The 22,512-nt window shown below is 49.9% G+C and overlaps 1 protein-coding gene across 9 annotated transcripts in view; it reads left to right on the forward strand.

Moving 5' to 3' along the window:
- The window catches only part of L3MBTL4 (L3MBTL histone methyl-lysine binding protein 4), a 442,148-nt gene that overhangs the window by 416,470 nt on the left and 3,166 nt on the right, over nucleotides 1–22,512 (forward strand). For 8 of the 9 annotated variants that reach the window (XM_053205899.1, XM_053205893.1, XM_027068534.2 and 5 more), the window contains 2 exons: nucleotides 11,555–11,724; nucleotides 21,564–21,626. In XM_053205899.1, coding sequence (XP_053061874.1) covers nucleotides 11,555–11,724; nucleotides 21,564–21,626 — 233 coding nt within the window. Of the gene's footprint in view, nucleotides 1–3,853; nucleotides 7,810–11,554; nucleotides 11,725–21,563; nucleotides 21,627–22,512 lie in introns of those variants that run through there. The other variant, XM_053205894.1, reaches the window with a different exon arrangement.

Below are 22,512 nucleotides of genomic sequence, written 5' to 3' on the forward strand. Positions count from 1 at the left end.
CATCTGTGGGGAGAATGGAGCACAGGAGCCTGTGAAAACAGGCTGGCTCCCAAGACACGTAGACCAGCCACTTGGACCTCAGCACGCCCCATGATGCAGGCTGATTTCTCTGACTCTCTCTGTGAACACGTCAGCACCTCCAGAAGGGGAGCCCTTGGCACTGCTTCGGAGGGAGCGTCTGCGCTGTGCTCCTCGCCAAGGAAGGAGGCAGTTTTCGTGCCAGAGACGGGAAGGCCTGAGCAGCAGCTGAATTCCCAGGCCGAGGCGGGCGGGCCCCGGGACTCACTCGCTCAGGGCCCTCTTGCCAGGCTGAGCTCCCAATCCCTGTCCTTTCCAAGGCTCAGAGTGCTCTTTTGACTAGGTCTGCACAGTTTCTGCGTAGACTCTCTGGAAGCACGTTTATTTTGAGATAAATATCCGACAGTCCTTCCCAGGGATCTCTCTGGAGCTCTGTTGTCTCAGTGTTGCAACATGGTGGCTTCCCTTATTAAAGAAGAGGCGAGTCTGTCTCCCCGGGAGTGATCAGACCCCAGGATCCCCACCTCCTGTAAGTGTTACTCCTGCTTCTCACCCTTTAGACAAATGCAGAGGCAGTGACAGAAAGAACCCACTCTCGAAGGATCAGAGGAAAGGAATGCCCCTACTGTGGTGAACTCTGGGGTCAGCATCCCAGCCCTTCCGTTGCCTGATGAGTAGCTTTTGCCGAGTTCCTTAGAGTGTCTGAGACCCTTGTATTATCTGCAAAAGAGACTTAATAGCACTGTCCCCATGAAGTCACGTGGAGTAAATAAAACCAGCAGTAAGAGGCGACCAGCAAGTATTTGTCCCCTTGGTCCCCAGCTGGCCCCAAGTTGGCACTGGTGCTGGCAGAGGGCGCTGAAGCCCTGGCGGGGTACCGGCAGCCCTTAGGTCCATTCCTCGGGTGCCGTCTCATCGTTCTGATTGAGTGCTCCTGGCTGGGAGCACAGTGCTGTGCTCTGGGCTGGCTGTGCCTCTCTGTGGGTCTGGGAATCCGTGGAGTCCTCGGGAACCTTTTGACCTGAGGCTTATCTGAAGTTGGGCACCCGTGGACTGCGTGTCCCATGGCTGGGAGTAGGTGAGTGCAGAGAAAAAGGAGGCAAAATCCAGTGAGGTGTTCCCTCACGGCCTGCACACAGTAGGGAGCCTCCGGGTCCCCATCAGTCAACAGGGATATATGTGTTCTTCCTCCTCACAACGTATACCTGCCCGGCTACTTGTCAACAGACGGCCGTTGAGTGCCTCCCGTGTGCGGGGTGCCACGGTAGTATGCTAGGTGGGGAGCAGCGGGGGCAAAGAGAAATAATACACGTGTCTTCCCACCTAGAGGCAGGTCGTGTAAGATTTGAAGGTTTGTAACATATTAGTGCACTCGTCCCTCCCCGCCTCTACGTTACAGAAGCTGAGAAGCAGCCGACCGAGTACAGAGCCCGGCACCCACACCTGCCTGGGCTCCGGCACTGGTCGCATACGCTGCCACCCTGGGGGCAGGTGCCCACGCCATGCCCTCAGCTCAAAGGGTTTGCCTCCAAATCCATTTGCCTCAATCCAGTACCACCATCCAGGGCTGGAATTAAGATACAATTAAACTGTTTCTTCATCATGCTCGGTACTGTTTTCTTCTGGGTCATACTGACATGTGCATCAACGTGGCAGGGCCTTCCAGATTTGTGAATGCCAGCTCAAGTAGGGTTCGGTCTTCTTAGGACTGCATGTGGAGAGCCGGGAAAGGAAGCGAACAGATAGGGGATGCCCACTTTGAGAAGAGCGACTCCAGTTCTTGGTCAGGTTGGCACCCACGTTCATTCAATTATGGTCTCACTTTTGCAAGTGAAGGAAAATGGTCCCGCCGAGGATAAAAAAAATACACGCTGAGTGATTGGGTTGTAGTATTCAATCGAAAGAAGCTAATTAATGATGTCTCAAGCTGCGCGAAGCAGATATTAAACCAAAAGGTCACCCTTCAGCCATCAAAAGATGTGCTGCCCTGAAATCTTTTATTGGATGACTAACATATCACAAGTTAATATGGGTTTTTCTGCATGTTTGTTAAAATGAAAGTGGAGGGGGGGTATCTGCTCCTTGAGTATCAAATTGAGATGTTAGTAAGATTCCATATCACAAACAATTCTCAGCTTTTTCAGTAATGAGTATATTTGTCAAACGAGAGCCCACGGGATGGAAACTCATTGTTTTCACTGGCACAGACCAGCTTGGCATTTGCCACGGCGTTATCTGTCTCCGCAGTGAAATTCCTCAGATGGCTCCACAGTCAGCTCGGGTCTTACGCACCTGTACTCCACTGTGCCGGCCGCGGGGGTGCAGGATGACTTGGAAATGACTGCCCTTGAGTTTGTACCCCACTTAATCAAAGCCTGCAAATAAACACACAATTTCAATACAGGGTAGCAAGTGGGGGGAGGGGGCTGTCCTGGAGGAGCCACCCTTAAGAGGCATGACACACACCCCCACCACCCCCACCCCACCCCACCCCCACCCCGGCAGGCTGAAGAGAGGGCTGGGGACAGTGACAGGGCCTCAAGGCCTCTGTGTGAGGAGCCCTGAGCATCTGAGTGTGGAAGCTGACGGATAGACTCCTGGCATCAGAGACCCCTTAAAAGAGAGTTTGCTGCAGTAGGACCAAAAGGAGCAGCTATGAAAAAAACCCTGCCCTCAGGAATAAAAGCCAGCAGCTAAATCCCTTCACAGACGGGAGGACAGAGTCTCACTGTGGGGCCTTCGTTTTATTTGCCACTCTCCCTGCTTGGTAAATGACTTGTCCCGTCAGGATCCCGTTGTGTTTGGCCGTAAACTCGTCAGGAGGCGCCTCTGTGAAGGCAGCGAGGCAAGAGAAGCCAGAAAGGCTGTGCCCCATAGGCCAGCGGGCGAGGGCAGGCAGGAGAAGCTCCCTGAGGGCCAGAGGAGATGGGAAGGCCGCTGAAGGAGAAAGAAGCAGCCTCAAGTTCCTGCAGAGGGGCCAGGGAAGAGAGAGAGATGTGCGGGGGAGAAAGGGAAGACTCAGCGTCTAGCAGAGGGTGGGTACAGTTTGGGTGCCCGCTGAGTAGGAGCTGTGAGGAGACGCTCCGTCAGTAGGGAAGAAGGCCAGCAGTGGGCTGCGGGGCTGGATCCCCGCCTGTAAGGAGCGCTGCTTCTCAGTCTTCAGAGACGTGACAACGAGGACATGCAGGAGGGGTGCCAGGGGGAATGGCCCGTATGAAGGCACCTGCCCAGAGGGGAGGCCTGGAGTGCACAGGGACGGTGGGCTGGGTCACTGACTTTTCACTGAGTGAGGGAGCAGGGCTGAGGAGGGAAGGCCGGTTGGCTCTGAGCAGAGGTGATGAACTGTAAAGCCCAAAAGTGGGGCATGGAGGACCCTCAGAAAATAGACTCCATAGGGAGTCTACAAACTTGAAAGCTCTTGTGTCTGTCTTCCCGCTGGTACCTAGTCACCAGTGAGAAAAGAGCAGCCGGGTTACCACAAGCTCCTTGAGAAGTTAGTGATGGAGGGGTGTGCAGTGACACTTTTAGACAAAGTGGCTCTAAATCTGAGTGGTTCCTGATCGAGTTTTGAAAGCCGTTCTTTGTGTTTGTAGTAAGCGCAGACAGTGCCTACTTCCCTGATACATGCATTTATTCATTCAGTCATTTATTCACCAACGTTGCAGCCACTGAGCGTCCCCCGTTCCACTGTGTGCCAGACCAACGTACAGCTCCAGTGTCACGGCCAGTAATCCGTGATGCCAACACCGGAGCTCGGGCAGCCGTCTCCAGCAGCACTCCCCCACCCAAGTGGGCTGTGTTTAATCTCAGGTCTTCTGTCTTCCCCCTCTCTCAGGGTTGTCGGTTGCCGGGGGCTGGGTGGGATGCAGGCTGCCTGGAGCTTCATCATCATCGCGTCAACATGAGTCACATTAACTCCATTCAGCCACCCAGCCCTTCCTGCACCAAGTGTGGATCTTGAGAGACGCCATGAGTCATCACTCTTCCAGACTGCACCGTCCAATAGAAATACAACACTAGCCACGTGCGAGCTGCAAGTTTTCTAGTAGCCACATTTAAAATAACAAAAGGAACAAGGAAAGTTAATTTGGGATGCCATTTTATTTAACCCATATCCGAAATATCATTTCAACATGTAAATCAAGATTACAAAAAAAAAAACAAAACAAAAAATGAAGGACGGATTTCACATTCTTTTTTTTTGGTACTAAGTCATCAAAATCCAGGACATGTACACTTACAGCGCATCTCAGTTTGCACTGTCCACATCTTATGTATTGCATGGCCACATGTGGCCAGTGGCTGCTTTGCGGACAGTACACAGATCTAGAACATGCAGGGTTCTTCATTCTCCTGATTCTGTCGATAAGGCCACTGGGAAGTCCCTAACAATCTCTGACATTTCTGTGCTTTGTCTCCCACATTCATGTAAAACCAATACAGAAGAAACGGGTTTGTGATGAGGGAGGACTAATAACCACAATCCTAAAGCACTCTGCAGATAAAAATGTATGGATTCCAAATAACATGGTTATGAAGAAGTAGAACGTGGGTCAGCAGACCAATCACCCCACTTGTTTTAGTAGTAATGTAAGTCACGGTTAGGAACCAGCAGTGGGCCAAGTTCCCGCTGGGAACTGAATGCCTGTTCGGGTGTGTTCCCACACAGCACGGATGGCATGGTTGTCTCACCAATGGTGTTCGGGATCCCCTTGTTCTGCTTTTCACTTTCACTTTAGGGAAACTGGCAGGTAAGAAAATAGAAATGAGAAAGGATTGAGTGAGTCAAACCCCATTACAATCAAGAGGAGACGAGTTAGCATAGAAATGAGGGCTCCAAGCATGGTAAGAACAGAGACCTAGAAACAAAGGGATCACGGGAAGAAAAAATGTTGCAAACTGTCAAGCCCCTTTTGAACATTTCCTTGCTCCTCCAGGAGCAGCCACTCCTGGAGCTCGGTGCTGCAGGCGGAGTAACTTCTCAGTGAGTGCTGGGTACATTGAGGAAAGTCAGTCCGGGACTGTCACGGATTATGCAGTAGGCCAGAGAAAACGTAATCAGATATGGGGACCCATGGCAATTTTTTTTTTTTTTTTTTTTGCTTCCTCCTTTTTGGAACAGAGAACACAATAGAATTGCTACCCCTTTCATTGAAGAGAAGGTTGCTTGCGAAATGGGTCTCTGTTTTTAGTGGGATTAAAAATAACCTGAGACCCAGCCATGCAGCCTCTGGTTACCATTTATGACTCACTTGCTACAGTTTTGTTGTGTGCGCTTTTGTGAAGAAACAGCCATATTTTTAAAGAGCATTTCCATAAAGGATTTTTCTCCCTTTGTGGGGGTAGAGCAGAAGTTGGAAGAACCAGAGGGGCAGAGAAGAAATCAGGGACCTACTTTCATGTTATTTTCAGATGAATTAAAAACCTTTTGTCTCTAAATCCTCCAGACTTTGTTTAAGTCCGTGGAATGGGGAGGCAGATCGTGCTTGTACACCACAGTCATGCGTCTGTTTGATCATTTCACCCGAGAGGCAGCCTCTGAGTCACACGGCATCCACAACCGGCCTGAGCTGGCTGTCCCCGTGGACTGGGAGAAGAGGGCCTGTGCCCAGCGAGGGTTTTCCCATTCAAGAGCAGAGAGACTCTGGTCTCCTCGGGGAGTCCATTGGAGTCGAACAATTTACTGCCTCTGCAAGAAAAGTAATGACAACGTTTTTGGAGATGGGATTATTTTCTCCTCTCTGAGTGGATGCCGATCCACGGCCAAGTGCCCTGGGACGCTAGTTAGGGCGTCCCGTATCCTGGCGCTGGACACACACGGCTGAACCCCCTGGCCGTGGGAACGGGCAATGCTCCAAACCTTGAAGCGACTTGACTGGAATCCTTAAACCCATCATTATAAATTTTTTAAATTCATAACACCCAAAAGAAACACCGAGAGAAAAACAGAGGCAAAAAAAAACCTCTTCCAAACTATTCTACAAATGGCAAACCACGGAGGTGACAGATATCACGTGCTCTGTTTTCTGGAAAAGGAAAGACATTTTAAATGTAGGGGTATCTTTCCCTATTGTCACTCACTCATTGGTGTTAAAGGCAAAGCCAGGATTACGCATGCATTTCCTTTTCTGGTGCAAGAGGCATTTTGATTAATTAAAATCTTAAAACCTGTAAGTAGGGGGGCTGCTTTTGCAGGCTGAGTTTTCTTGGCTGACCTTTAGGGGAGCTGGCTGGGAATCACTGCTGCAGTGAGGCCATGTAACTGCGAAGCAGCCCATATCCCTCGGCTGTGTTAGGTGGACAATGGGTTGGATGTCGGGCCTGAGGGGTGAAGTCCGTAAGTTACCGGGTTAGAAAGACCCTTTGTGTCCCCTGCTCATGGCGGGCACCCTCTTCGAAAATAGATGGCTCTGCTTACTCCAAGAGCCCCAAGACCGAATGACCTGATCGTTTTCATTTGATAATAGTTTCTGAAGACAGCATATACTTTTCATCATAGGCTTACGCTTTTTAATTTATTAGCAACCATTCAGGGAGTATCTAATATGACATGAGCTGTGCTGGGCTTGGTAAAAAGTTAAAATCAGCATGTTCACATTTGATAAAAATGTATGCAGATTTTTAAGTGGATATTTTCAAAAGTCTAATTTTATGCGCGGAATTTAAAATAATGCAAATCACCCCACATTTTAAAAGTCTGTCAAGAGCCACATAATTTCAAAGCTGGCAGGCTGCACGCATTTTAACCATGTTACCCTGTTGCTGCACATTGGCACCAGCCTGCCTGGGCAACAGATGCCCTACCCAGCATCACCGGTGGCCAGGGATCCCACACTCATCGCCTTCCAGCGGGATTCTGCACGTGATCTTGGTGACCACTACTCTGTCCTTTCAGGACCACTTGGGTGTGAAATCAGAACATGGCCTGGAGATCCTGGGTTTCAGCTGAATTTCAGCTTTCATAGGTTTTAGGCATATCCAGCCATGCGGGCTTTGGAAATTTTATATGTCCGAACATTCACTATTGTTAGAACTTAAAAAATCTTTGTATCTTATGTTTAAAAACAAAATTCAGTCAGTTAAGCATCCAATTCTTGATTTTGGCTCAAGTCATGATCTCACAGTTTGTGAAATCGAGCCCTGAGTTGGGCTCCATTCTGACAGCACAGAGCCTGCTTGGGATTCTCGCTCTCTCTCTTCTCTCTCTGCTCCTCCCCAACTTGTGCACACACATGCACGCACACGCACACATTCCCTCCCTCTCTCTGTCTCTCTGTCTCAAATTAAACATTTAAATTTTGTTTTTAATTAAAAAACTCTAAAAATAAAAATGGGCACCTGGGTGGCTCAGTCAGTTAAGCATCCAACTTCAGGTCAGGTCATGATTTCCCAGTTCGTGAGTTTGAGCCCTGTGTCAGTCTCTGTGATGACAGTTCAGAGCCTGCTTCAGATTCTGTGTCTCCCTCTCTTTCTGCCTGTCCCCTGCTCTCTCTCACTCTCTCTCTCAAAAATAAAATAAACATTAAAAATTTTTTGGGGGCGCCTGGGTGGCGCAGTCGGTTAAGCGTCCGACTTCAACCAGGTCACGATCTCGCGGTCCGTGAGTTCGAGCCCCGCGTCGGGCTCTGGGCTGATGGCTCGGAGCCTGGAGCCTGTTTCTGATTCTGTGTCTCCCTCTCTCTCTGCCCCTCCCCCGTTCATGCTCTGTCTCTCTCTGTCCCAAAAATAAATAAAAAACGTTGAAAAAAAATTAAAAAAAATAAAATAAAAATTAAAAAATAAATAAATAAATAAATAAATAAATAAACAACAGAAAATCCAAAATTCCACTTTAAGTTTTAAAGATCTTATTGGCTTTATTCAGCGATTTGTGAACTGGGCAGCTTCCCATCCAGCAGATAGAAAGGAGCTCCAAAGAGCTGTACAAAGTGGGAGATTTTTATAGGCAGAAGGGGGCAGGGACAAGCAAAGGCAGACTGTTTCAGGTAAAGTCACCTCTGTTTGGGGGATGGCAGGGATGTGTCAGGCAGATTACCTCACCAGGAGATTCCAGACTGACTGGTTGAGATTATATTCCTTGGAGAGGTGGAAACTAGGAAACTAGGAAATTAGGTTCGGTATGAACTCTTGGTTTGCTGGTGTGGGCCTGACCGCAAACGACTCCATTTTGAGCTTGTCTCTTTTATCACACTTGTAACAGTAATGTAATATCTGACATGATTTGAATATTCATTATACTCCAGAAGCTGTTCTAATTCCAACAACTCAGTGGGATGTCAGTGTTATCATTACCCCAATTAAAAAACCTTGTTACATAGGAGCTGAGTATCTCATCCAAGGTCTCCCAGCAACTGTGTGGGGACCAGGTTTCACCACTAAGCAAGCTGATGTGGGCCCTTCCCTTCCCCCACCCCCCACGGTGCCGCAGTCCTCTGAGGCAAGCCCATCCCAGCGTTCTCTCAGCTAGACATGAAGATCTCACCCCAAAATCATCAGCTTTGAAGAAATTGGACCTGGAAAATGGTAAAAGAAGGCAAAACAACCACCATAAAACACTCTCCAAAATGTATTCTCTGTCTTCTGTTACTACTGGAAAATTAGTCTTGGATTGTGTTAACTTGAGATAATGCATCATCCCTTCATAGAGCTTCAATCCCGACCTCAAGGAGCTTACAGTCAAGTTTAAAGTAGCACTTAACCACTTAATGACTAGTTACAGCATGCTGGGGACCACACTATGGCCTTATGCACATTTCCCTTTCCCCTCCCACCAGCTCTGGGTGGTACAAGCTCCCAATTCCAGTTGTATCTTGGAGTTGGCAGACTGGTTCTTCCAAACTCCCTGCTCACAGACTCCCTCCCTAACCTAACTCTTGTCTTTTTGAGCAGGAAGGCTCAACTGTCAGTCTTCCCATTTCATTTTGTAAAGTTGGTAAGAGGAGAATATTATTTGTGCTTAGCGTGTAACTGGTTCTGGCAAGCATTCCCCAAAACGTGAGGTTGTAGGTACACAGACAGGAGCCCTTTATACCCATGGAAACTCCAAGCCGGTTGGGGGAGTGGGCACCCCAGCAAGATGGTTGCAGACCTGTCCCCACTGCCATGGCACGACTCACTTTGTGCCACAGAACCTATTCTCCACTGAGTTCTGTTCATCCTTCGAGAAATTTGGCTTTCGCCTCCCTTCAATCAAATAGTTTGATCTAATAGGGACACAGTTAACTGAATTCAAAAGCCATAGACAGCATAAAGCCTCCTGAGTTCAAGTGCGTAAGATATAGCTGGAGCTCTCTATCTTTCGTTGTAACCTGTGGACCATATTATTTCTTGAACTGACCGATGGCTCCTGTCTCCCAGGGCCCAGAGCCATGAGGGCAGCATACCAAGGAGCCCCAGGGCTGGTCAGTGCTGGCAACCACACATTAGATGTATTTCCAAGGGGACCCCTTGGCTCCCAAGGCAATTTGCTTCCAAAATTACACTGTGGAAAATTTTCTTGCTTGGGAGCACAGTGGTTCTTTTACATTTTTAATGCCTTCAGCTTTTATTTGTGAATCACAGGAATCTAATCACCATCACTCAACATCTTTGCACCTCTGAAATATAAGGCTCGTTAATTGTGTCTTCTCAGAGTCCTATACATTTTGGAAACTATACATGATTGATTTACTCAGGGCATGGGTTTTGAGATACAGATGTGATTTTTTTATTTTTTTTAAGTCCACGCTATTTCAGCGAAAACAACCAATTGATTGATGCAGTGATTCTTTTCCAGAATAAAGCCCAGCTTTGGCTCAGGTCTTAATCCCTCTGAACACATAGCTTTAACTCTTTGGTTCCCAGGAAAGCCTTCAGTGACTGTGTGGCTTTGACTGCAGGCTTGTTCTGGGATGTTTCTGCCGTGGGTTTTCAGGGCTGGTTTGGCCCATGCTCCTTGTTCAACCTGACACCTTCATTAAAGAACATTCACGTTTGTAAGCATACTGGCTTTTCAAAGAAGGTGTGAAGTTTCCCTTCAGAGCCGGCAGCCATACTTACTGTTGGCTGAACTACACGGAGGGAGATAACCTATTTACATACTAAAAAGGTCAGTGTTGGACAATCAGCATTTAGAGATGAACTTGCTGCCGCTTGCAACTGGAGCATAAGAATTTGGGAGAAGGCCGCAGTTTCGCCGCCTCTTTATCTGTGTAGACAGCAAGCATTGGTAATTGTGTAGGATGTCTGTGCCAAGCAGTCAGGGTGGTGACGGATGGGCTCCTTCTAGCCTGGAACCTCTTGACTACTAACGGGTATGACTGTGTGACCATGCACGGTACAGGTCAGCCTCACCTACTAAAAACTGTAGTTAATTTGAGGTAGAAATATTTGCATAATAGCTTTTCAGACTCTGTTAGTAAAAGACAAACCATCATAATAGACTTTACAGCTCCTGCTTACTTAACTTGTCATTTGCATCGGGAAAGGTAGACTTTTAGAAGGCTTACAGCATTTTGTGTGTGTGGTCTTCCTTTTCAAAGTATCTTAAGAATATCAACGGGTTTATTTTGCTAATGCGTGTCAAAAGTGCCTTTTCAAACGACCTCGTAAAGGCACGCGTGTTCTCCGAAATCTCTGGGATGATTTTGCTCCGCATCCATTTATAAATTCAAAGCAAATAATTAGAGGATTGAGATCTCTGCCTCCATCTACATGTTGGGATATAACATAAGAGTAAAGTCACTCCTGAAGGTGGAACACCAGTTCCTCAAGCCTGGGGAGAAGTAAGAGGCAGAAGTGAGGTCTTACCCGTTACTGATAGTCTTGAGCAAGCAAGCAACGCCACCCTTCGTGTCCCGGAACACGGCTCATTCAGAGCTTTTTCTCTGAAGAGAGAGCACCCATTTAAGAGCACCTGGGTCGGGGTATACACATCGCAGTGCGGCCACTTTCCGCAAGTCCCGAGAGGTTGTTGTGTCCTACGGGGAGCTATCTCGGCAGCTGCCACCCAGATTCTCATGGGGACCCTGAGCCGCATTCCATGTTCAGTGTCCCCCAGGGGACCTATGAAGCCAGATGTGGACCTGGGCTCATTGTGTCTTTGGAGCCATGGGAGGCGGCCGCCAGGAAGAAGTCGCTGTTTGTGTGCACACACATCCCAGAGGGGTCGGTGTGCAGATTCAGTTAATAGCCACACTCCGTGAGGCTCTGTGCTTCCTCTGACTCCTGATATAGGGAGAGAGAGGCCAGTGGCAGTGACAGGCTAACTCTTGGTTGGCATCAAGCAGTGTCTCGTAGAGATTATTTGACCTTGCTTAGCAAATAGCCAGAGTCACCTGGGCCTTATATAAGGCCCATTTCTCAGGACAGTTGTGTTGAAACAGAGCGGCGGCATGGGCCGAGCTTGGGGACTCCTCCCGGCGATGATGCCAAGCGACAGGAACGCTAGGGTCCCCAGTGAGCCTGCGCTTGTCCTATCCTGGCTCTGGGCCCCCCAGGCGGAGGGGCTGACCCAGGCGGCGCTCTGTGTGCGGCTCACTCCCCGCCTCTCTTTCAGAATATTCCGCTGAGCAGACACAGCAGGCGCTGCACCAGTCCGTCTTCATGTCCTCCATGTCGGCCCACCCCTTCCGGGACCTTCCACTCGGCAGGGAGCAGCACTGCAAGTTGCTTCCAGGCGTGGCCAACATCCAGGCAGGCGAGGTGGCCCGGTGGACAGTGGACGAGGTGAGCGGGGCTGCTCTGGGGCCTGGAGGGAGCGTGCCTGGCTGCTGAGGGTTTCTCCTAGGCGCTGAATCCACTGCAGCAAATCTAAGATCCACACTTAAGGGAGAAGGCGGGCATGACTTGGAGAGAGTGAGGAAAGCCCAGTTGGTTTGGGCCTCTCCCCCGAGGTATCCCAGAACGACCTCTGTTCTCCACCACCATCAGCCCAAGCCTCCAGTCCCCATCACAGATTTACATTGGGGAAGCACACGTGTATAAGCATCTTAGGCTTTGCACCCTGGCATCCTGTCTGGGGAGCCCCCGCCCCCGGGATGTTCTGTTCTGTGCTGAGGGGCACCTGGAGGGCCCCAGAGGATTCACTTGTTCTCATTACTGAACAGTTCTGTGCTGCCCATTTGTCTACTTGAAGCCACAGATGATCGGTTAGCCTTAGGTTGGTTTTTAAAGTGAATTAGATCACAACATTGCGTAAGATGCGGTACACATGGGAAAATTGATCCAACTTTAATATAAATGTTCCTTACAATGTTGCTTTTTAATAAGGATCAGGTAAGTCTCATTGCTTGCTGTAATGCTGCAGAAATGCTTCATATGTAAAGGAGTTTTCTTTTAAGGAATACACTCTCTGACATTTCTCTTAATAAAGGTATTATTTCCACTAGTCAGGCCTTAATTAGTTGTTTTTAAATGAAGGAAAACCGTGGGTCGCTCTGAGGACAAGATAACGGTAGAGCTGGAGTGAAGTTAGTCACAGAATGTTCACTGAGCACTTTCTGCAATCAGCTTGACTTAACCTTGGCTTCGGCCTTCCTTCGCAGCCTCGGACGAGGCACAGGTGGCAAAGGCCGTGCGGAGGCTGGAGGTTTGGGGCGACACCGCTCCCTCCGCCTCCTCACGGGCACCTCACAAAACCCACCTGGAGCAGCGGGGGCTTTCCCTGGCACACCCTGCCGCCCCACCTCTCCTTCCGATCCCTCCAGTGCCCCCGTGGCACTGGTAACGGAGAGTTGACCAAATATGCCAGCCTGTGGTGACTAAACGTGATCCCGTTCCTTAAAGAGTATGCGGGGTCGGGCCCCCTGACCCTTGTTGATGAACTTTTACTGGTTTACAAAGCGTGCAGCAGCTTCACGACCAAGCCAACTAAGTCAAAACCTATCGTGTCTGTGATCCAGTCGTGTGCGGCTTTGGCCTTGTAACAGCCCTGCACACGATGGGGAGCTCCCCTGACAGCTCGGCGGCAATCCCTGGTTCCTGACTTTCAAGCCATTCACTAGGTTGTACCACGTTTTAAGTTAGAGTGACAGTGGCTTCTCTTCCCTCGCCTCATCGCCATTGTGCCGAGGCCGATGTCCCGGGGAGGGCAGCCACCCACCTCCAGCCCCCGGCCCCACATTCACAGAGCGGCCGAGACCCGCCAGTGGGTGAACACGGAAGAGACACCTTGGGTGTGAGCTCTGGGTGTGTCTGTGCCTACCTTGACATGATCCTGGCTCCCCAAACAGAGTCCTCAGCTGCGCGGGCCTTAGAACCTGCGTGGGCCGTCCTCCCTGCCCACGCGCCCCTCGTGCTTCTCCCGCACTGGGCTGCAGCCCCCACGTGGTGTCCTCACACTGGCACACTTTATACCCCTGCCCGAGGTAGCCCCTCCTACTCTGCCAGCCAGCGGCGCAGTGCTCACCTCCTGCAGGAGCCTCTCCGCACCCCCCTTTTCCTCAGAGAATCTTCTGTCACTGACCTATGCTCACTTGTCCGACCCTGACCAGATGAGTAGAGACCTTATTCCACTCACTTGATATGTATCTTGAGAACGTCTCACTATACCTGGCAGTTAGTAGATAAGCCAGTAATGTTTGTTGAATGAATGTTGAATGACAAAGGCATCATAGGCTGGATTTTGAAACAGAAGTGGAACATATCCAAGGGGAGAAAAGAAGGGAGACCATTCCAGTCACAAGGAAAGACAGAAGGTTGCATGGAAGTATGACGTGTGCACAGATAGCATATGTACAGCGAGCGCATCCTTTACTAACATTGATGATGCTATTAACACTATTAAGGTACTAATAGTGAGACAAGGACTCTTATTTTGCCCATTTTACAGACAGGGAAATTGAGGCACCTAGAGACTGAGTCACTTCTCAGGGCCCCACAGGCAGAGCCAGGTCCTAAGCTGACGTCTTACCCACCAAGCACCCTGAGGACCTGGGGCACAGACAGAAGAGCCCTGGGATGGGGAAGGTGCACCAGGTGTGAGGCCGGGCACTGGCAGTATGAGCCACCTGAGGTTCTCATGCAGAAAATCACCTGTGAACATGGTGCTTCGGGGGCATGAGAATCACACCCACCTGCGGAAGGAGGAAGCGTGCGAAGGGGCGGAGGAGAGGGACCAACCAGGGGGCACCGCCATGCTCCTGGTGTAGAATCATCTGGGCCTGCACCGGGAGCTGCCATGGCAAAAACCACCCAGAGTCGGCAGACGTTTTAAAGTCGAAAGCCGTAACACAACACAGTGAAATAGATCAGATATTGAAGATGAAGAAGTGAAATGAGCCAAATGTGATTCCACTTGTAGACGCAGCACCACACGGTTTAGGACTTGGGATGGTGGTATGTGAGCTACACGGTCCGTAGAGTTCACCTGAATGAAGGGGAAAGTAGTGGTGCCATCACACGAAATGAAACTTTGGGAGAGAGACCCCGTCTTTTCTGAGTGAGAGGTCCCTGCAGATTACATTACAGCAGTGGATGTGCAACAACCATTCCCGGGGGTGGAAATACCGGATGAGGTGTCAGTAATGGATGGGGGGGGGGAGGGCGCTGAGGAAGCCCTCACGGAGGGCATGACCATCCAAGGAGAGCCGTCAAGGATGGAGGTCAGTGGGGACGACGGTGGCGGAGCAAGTCCACGGAAAGAGAAGTGTCAGAGGCGGCAGGTGGTGAGTGTTCCATTCAGCAGGGCACAGACAGCAGATGTAGCTCGGGGCTCCTGGCTGGGGCTGTGGAATTGGGCTTTGGGGAATCTGGAAAAAATGTGTACAATATGTGTATTTCTTGCCCTTAAGAGGAGCGCCAGAGCTTTTATTAACGTCTCAAGAGGACCATCATCCAAAGAGAACAGAACCTCCATTCTAGGAAAATTAAGCAGTGACTGGGAAGTTTATGGGACCTCAGATCTGACGAGTCCCAAGTCTGGCACTGAAGGAAAGCGAGGGGGTGGAGTGATGAGAGGCAGTAGTGGTCACAGTGCAAGTCTCAGCAGGATAGGGGAGCCTCAAAAGGGAGGGTCTTGCTGTGGGGGAGACCAAGGGTGCCATCAATGATTATTAGGAGGGCAAGGTCACAGTTCCCGAGTTCTCGTGAGCCCCAGCCTTCTATTGCTGAAAGAGGCCTTAGAACTTTCTATGTTAAAAGTAAAACCATCTGTAAGGCTGTGTTCATAAAGTGCTCCTGTCGTGATGCTTCTGTACCCATGACTTCCCTCGGGGATGCATTCCAGAGAAACCGCTTGGCTTATCTCCTAATGTATAATATATCATAATCTTGAAATCTCCCTAACCAAATGCTCGTGAGGACAAGGACCACGTCCTAAATTTCTTTCTGTATTCTCACACTCTTGTAGCACGTTTCCTAGAACAAAATAGGGTCTCAAGAAGAATCTTGGATAGATTGACAGTGGGCTTTATGACGGTTCTGTTTGTATCTTTGAAAATAAGGCAACTCTCCGATGGGGTTCGCTTCCGGGAGCATTCCAGTGCATTCCAACAATAGAGGTTGTGACTATTTTAGACACCACATTAGAAACGGGAATAGGGCAGTGAAGATTTGAAAAGTCAGTACAGGGCAAGAGGAGACAAAGGGGGGGTGCTATCCTTTTGTGTTTTGTTCTCGTTAGGCAAAGTATTGGAGAGGAACCATGGGAGCCCGAGTCAAGATACATTGAAAACAGACTTGTGTCCTTGTGTTAAGGGCCATTCAGGGAGACTCAAGGCAGGAGTCTGCCTGTGGAAGAAGATGAAGAGCAAGAACGTTCCCTTTCGTCTGCTGTCCTGGCCTGGGAAGGAAGACCTCCTTCTCCTCGCTGCATCATGTTACTTGTGAAGAGAAGCCAGCACAGGGCCTTGGTGATGTGGCCCAGAGCAAGGGAGCTGACTTTTAACTCCTTTGTCACTGCGGCTGTTCCTACCAGAGCCGTGTTTACAGAAACACGGGCAGGCTATGAAGTCAATGTGGTGCTTCTAGAATGAAAGACCATGTATTGTAGTAAGGGTTATTATTTTGTGAAACCTTTGTTAGAAATATCTGGGTCTATGCAAACACTCGAGTTATGGTCAGTGTGATGTGTATTTCTGACTGTGGGCCATGGTAATATTCTGTAAAAGAGTAAAAGCGCTTAAGAGTAGGAACTAAAATATCTTTATGTCTCTATGCCATTGTAGTAAAGTATCTTGTGCAGAGTAGGTGTCTGAGCGAATAAATGGGGAGGTGTATTTTGTGAAGAACCCTCCTACTAGGTGTGTGTGGGCACGGGAGGGCAAGAGGTGAGGTCGTGTGCACCTTAGAGCCACAGGTGCGGTTCATGTATGCTTGGTGCACACATGGGCACTTTTATTCCTTATGTGCAAAAATGCTTTTTAAAGCAGCTCATATAAATCGCCATAGCCTCAACCAAGCGCTCCCTAAATGTCCATTAAGTTTAAAAGATGGCGGTCGCTTTAAAAGCAATCTTTAAACAGGAGGGAGTGTTTTGAAAAATTCAGGATACTGCTAACTAAGCATAGCAGCCTTATACAATCGGGCCCTTAAAAAAGGGCAAATAACAGATTCCACTGTTAAAAAATGAGACCCGGGCTGGAAGCATGGTCCCCAGTGGACTTGGAGCCAGTGCAGTCAGGCACACAGCTACAGGCTCAGCAAGATAGAGAACACCACCGTTTGGAAAGATTTAAGGGAGCAGCAGCCCCACTGAAGGAAACAGGCCTGCTGAGCTCCAAGAGGATGCCAGGGAAAGTAGGTCGCCGGGGGAAGTAAGTTGGGGAAAGTAATGGGCTCATCTGAGAGCTGGCACAGGGTCATCTTTCTTAGTCTTTCCCAACTGCTGTGTCATCCGCAGAACTCACCTACTCCCTGTCCTTCCAAAACAAAGCCAGGGCTTTCGCTGAGGGACGCCTCGCTCCTGAGAACAAGGAAAGAGGTTCCTTGAGGAATGAGAATGAGGTCCCTTGGGGAACCAAGCGCCAGTCAGCCTCCACACCAGGTGGGCTTCTTGGGGCCAAGGCGGAGGGCGACCGCCCCCAGGCTCCAACAGTAGCACATTCACCTTAGAAAAGCAGCCCCGCGTCCACACAGCCATCTTGGATGCAGGCAAACAGATGGTAGTTTCCTATTTCATGGAGTTCATGCTCATCTGAATAGTTCACGTTTGCCCAATAGGTAAACATATTTTTAAGGGGAGCATGTGAGGGAAACTTTCTGAGAGTACTCTATGGTTTGTTAGAGCTCACCACTTTACATTTAAAGTTTGTAGCAAAATGGGCTTTCTATTAAAGCTCAAAATATAATTTATTCTTAGAGTGAATAAATACTGACTAACAGTACTGAATAATGACACTGAATAATGATCAAGGCCTTTGGATATTTTTAAATTCTGGCCAGAGAAGTCGGCCTCAGTAGATTTCATGGAACTGGTTTTTGACTTTGGAGAAGGACAGATTGAACAGAATCACAGTCTCTTTCCAAAGAGGCAGAGGATTCCAGACACGTGGTGAGGCAGTGGGGCCGTGGCCACCCTGCCTCCTGAGGCCCTAGGGACGTAGTGCAGGGAGGGGACATGACAGGGCCCAGCTGAGGGCCACTCGGCTTCCCCTTTGCTCCTCTTTGCCCTGACAAGTTATTTATTCCTGTTAAAAAAAAATCCAGTCTAGGGGCGCCTGGGTGGCTCAGTCAGTTAAGAGTCTGTCTTCAGCTCAGGTCATGGTCTCGCGGTCTGTGAGTTTGAGCCCCACGTCGGACTCTGTGCTGACAGCTCAGAGCCTGGAGCCTGCTTTGGATTCTATATCTCCCTCCCCTGCTCACACTCTGTCTCTCTCAAAAATAAATAAACATTAAAAAAAAAAAAAAAGTTAAAAAAAAATCCAGTCTACCTTTGACACGGACAGTGGTTGCTTGGCTAACAATGCTGAGGAGGGGGAATGTGATTCTTTTCCCATTTTCCCAGCAAAGGACATTTTAACAGATGCAAACCATCAAAGCAACACACACTTCTGCCATGAACAGAAGTTTGTGGAACGTGTGTTTTAAAAAGATCCTCTCTCGGGGCGCCTGGGTGGCGCAGTCAGTTAAGCGTCTGACTTCAGCCAGGTCACGATCTCGCGGTCCGTGAGTTCGAGCCCCGCGTCAGGCTCTGGGCCGATGGCTCCGAGCCTGGAGCCTGTTTCCGATTCTGTGTCTCCCTCTCTCTCTGCCCCTCCCCCGTTCATGCTCTGTCTCTCTCTGTCCCAAAAAATAAATAAACCTTGAAAAAAAAAAATTTAAAAAGATCTTCTCTCAAAGCACTTCCCTGTCTGTGGAGAGCCCAGGCTCCCTACTGCTGGCAGGGCTTTCCCACAGGAGCTGGTGACTGAGATGCAACAAAATGTGTATCTGTTGCTAATTCCTACTCCTGCTTCTTTATGTTTAATTTTCCTGCCTTGACAATCTGCCCCTTTCCCTGTGGAAGAACCATCTCAGGAAAACCTTCCTTTTAGAGCCATGGCTTTGTTTTGGTTTTTTTTTTTTTAAGTTTGTTTATTTATTTATTTTGCAATGGGGGGTGGGTAGAGAGAGAGAGAGCATGGGAGGCGCAGAGAGAGGGAGAGAGAGAGAATCCCAAGCAGGCTCTGCACTGTCAGTGCAGAGCCCGACACGGGGCTTGAATTCACAAACCGTGAGATCGTGACCTGAGCCAAAACTAAGAGTCAGAGGCTTAACTGACTGAGCCACCCAGGCGCCCCTAGAGCTGTGGCTTTTAACAGGTAGATGTGGGCCACATCTGGACGCATTTCTGGCTGCCACAGTGCGGGGTGGGGGTGCAACTGGCACCCGGCAGGTGGAGGCCAGGCTTGCTGCTAAACACACTGCAACACACAGGATGGCCCCACAGCAAAGAATGGTCAGTCCCCATCAGTCAGTAGCGCTGGCCTGGAGAAACCCACTCTTCAGCACTTTGCCTGGACCCGGCTTCGACTCCCTTTGCCCCATGCCCAGCCTGCAGGCAGATCTCTGGATTCTTCCTATGGGGTACCACCTGCCTCAACCCTGTGCTCTGCCCCGTGTGGAGCCCCCAGGCCCTCAGTGCCTCCCAGCTGACGTCCTGCCCAGTCCATCCAACACTGCCAGATCCTCTCTCAAGCCTTCTCTTGCGCCGGGGTCCTCAGCCCCACCTGCAGATGAGAGTCAACCGGGAAATCTGAAAATGTATGCCCCACACTTGGGTCCCACCCAGCTTGGCTAATTCGGAGTCTGTGTGGCCTGAGGCTGGCCATCATTCGTGTTTGAAGCTCTCCGGATGATCCCGAGGTGTGGCCACGATGGAGAACCACACTCCAGGGCTCCCTGCAGCTGGCAGGTAGAAGTGCAAACCCACACCAGAAGCCACGCGGCCGCCACCTCACCCCTGCCCACCCCTGTCCCCATGTCTCCCCTTCTGCTCGGCATTTCTAGCCAAACTGGACTCCTCACTGCTCAGAACATGTGCACCGTGCCTCTTGCTTTCGGCCTTGACCCTGAGGCTCTGTGCCGAGAAAGTGTTCTCTGCTTGTCCACCCCGAATCGCCCCGGGGTAGAAACACTGCCACCCAACAGTGCCTGTCTCAGCTTCCACCTCCCTCATCACACCTCTTCTGAGTTCCCATCTGAGATGCCATCTGTCCCTGCCAGGAACCCATAGCCTTTCCACCTCGCCTCTGGAACTTAGCGCATTTGAGCATGTATCAGTGTGAGTAGTAAGCCGACCTTACTTGCCACTTTCCATCTATCCTCCCACCTCTGATCGAACCATAAACTCATTGGATGTTCACGCTGAACCTGCTCACTGGTCCTGCCCTCCAGCACCCAGCAGAGGCCTCACGCGTAGCTGAGGTCGGGGCGTACTTGGCCAGAGAGCAGCCCAGGGAATAAGGGGCCTACGCCCGCCACGCAGCGTCCCAGGCCCAACAAACTCTCTGAGCCCCTGCTGTCACCTGCCCCAGTGACTGTGTCTCTGCAGCTGGACCGGCAGCATTCCAGGGCTTTCCTCAGCTCCATGCTTTGTATCCACCTAAGAAGGGCAAATCATAATAACAACTCAACAGAGAAGCTCAGCTTCCTGGCTGAGTGGAGCACCGGGAGCTCCTGTGAAGCAGCTCAGAACCGGAATGCCTCCCAGGTGCTTCTGGGGCTTGAGGATGCCATTGTGTGGCAGCGTTCCGGCTGGTTTGGGAAGATCTTTTTTGTTGTTGTTTTAATTCTCATCATCCTGCACTTTAGAAGGATGACTGTAAATGACTCATGATAAAACATACTTGCGGCATCAGAGGTGAGTAAAGCAGACACCAACATGCTGATTGGCCCGAAAAAGATGTTCTGAAATCTACGCATTAGATTAAATATAGCCATGAGTCGAGGGTGTGCATACAGGTGTCAGGCCCTGGGTTTGCCCTGTGGGTGTTGGTTCCTGGCCGCCCTGTAAGCCGGAGATCGCCAACGCCACGATGTTCTCTTCTGCAAAGTATGGGGAGGGTCAGTGTCACTGTCATCTCCCTGCAGGGGGCTGGGGACTCCTAGGGCTCGTGGGTTATAGACTGTGTTGATACAAGGCCCTGAGCTCCCGTCTTCTTGTGGGCCTTTTCCATCAGACGGGGAGAGAAGTGTCAAATGCACACAATTCAGTCAGCACGAGACAGCCAAAAATTAAAAACAGAAAGCAAGGCCATTCCTCTTATACACATTACCTCCCAGGTTTCATTACTATTGCCTTCTGGCATGACTTTCACCCTGTGCTGCAACCATGCCAGACCTTGCCAGGGTGGCCAGAATCCTCTTGCCATTTTGGTCATTAAGAGTCTACACTTTATTATGTTTGGTGGCTCAGCTCCCTGAAAGCACCAACTGGGAAAACTCAGTAGCTTCCTGTGCTTATAGCCAAGGGTCTCTCTAATTAAAAGGAGCTGGGGGCATATGTAGCTGGGGAGGGAGGGGAAAAGAGTGGGAAATGAAGTTGAAGAGAGTGATTTGGTCTGGAGTCCAAAAACCTGATTTCCAAAATGTCCGGGGTACTTCCCCACCATGTGTGACCTCCAGTAAGTCATTCAACTTCCTCGGGCTTCAGCCTCATTGTCCCTGATGAGGGAACTCACTCAGCATAGATCCCTTGAGTCCCTGTTGCTGTCTGGGCACAGGTAAGACACAGATAGATGGGGCCTCAGGGCTGCCCAAGGGCCAGATGGGCAGGTCCTCATCCTTGACAGTCACTGCAAAGACTGCTACACACAAGGCCACTCCCTCCTGCCTTCCCTGACAGGACAGGAGGATCAGAGGAGAGCAGGTTCCAGAATGCCAGCACTGCACAAAAGGAGGCTGTCATTGTCATTGTAACTATAACCCGATGTAGGTCAGCCTGGAAATAAGAGGCTAGAAGAGATACTGGCGGGGGCTGGTCTAACTTCTGAGCTGGCAAATGCTAATGTGACTTGATAGTTACTATTTAAATCCTGAGCGTTTGAGGGATTTGAAGTCTATTTTACTCAAACATGGAATTACTACAACCCAAGAAATTATTTCAGGTGCGTGTTTTAAGTCAGGCTTTTCATCTTGCACTGTAGGTGGCTGAGTTTGTACAGTCTCTTCTGGGCTGTGAAGAACACGCCAAGTGCTTCAAGAAAGAGGTAAGAAATGCAAAAATTGTATGTATTTCCGTACTTCTGGACCCAGAAGTGCTTTGTTTTCATCTACATATGTGCAAATAAGAACAGGCTGGGTAGGCAAGATAAAGGGGTCCGGGCAGGGAGGAGCCCAGTGGTGCCATCAGGCCCAGGCCCTTTGACCTGCTTACGTTCAGCTGGGCTTTGGCGCAGAATGCTATGGTGCTTGGCCCGTACAGTGTGCTCAAGAAGTAGACAGTTTGCTGGAAGAATAAATGAACATGTCAATTACTTAATCCTTACATGCGTTGTGAAGGCCCTACCATGATAACTTTAGGTCCCACTGAGGAGGAACGATTCCCGCCATGAACCCCCTCCCAGGGAGGGGAGAGGATTTGTCTACTCCGAGGTGAGAGTGGGACCTTCCTGTACATCCCCGCTCTGCACCTGCTCCAAGAAGAATGCAGAGAGGCCACAAAATCCTTCCATGGGGCTTCTGCTTCCTACCCCCCTGGTGGTTGGGAATGTACCAAACTGCTTAATGTTTCTCCTGGAATTAGTAGCCATAGCTCTAGGGACCCCAGAAGAGACCAGCTACAGAATAATAGTGCAGATATGGTGGTTATTGTTTATCGCGGGCTTGCCCTATGCTGGACCCTGTGCTAAGCACTTTACAACCGCTGTTCTTGGGTCCTCACAAGAACCTATGAAGAAGCTGAGGCACAGCAAGAAAAGGGCAGTCAGATCCCGGCCTCTATCTGGGTGATTCCGGAGCCGCCATCATGGCTCCAGAAGTCTCCAAGAAAACCACACTTCTAGAGATTCCAGTTTGTAGCACATCCTCCCCCTCTGTAGAGGTCAAGGCATGAATGGATCAGGGAAAATACTCTCGGTCCTGGACCCCCCTGAG

This window comes from Acinonyx jubatus, chromosome D3, assembly GCF_027475565.1.
Source record: "Acinonyx jubatus isolate Ajub_Pintada_27869175 chromosome D3, VMU_Ajub_asm_v1.0, whole genome shotgun sequence".
NCBI lineage: Eukaryota > Metazoa > Chordata > Mammalia > Carnivora > Felidae > Acinonyx > Acinonyx jubatus.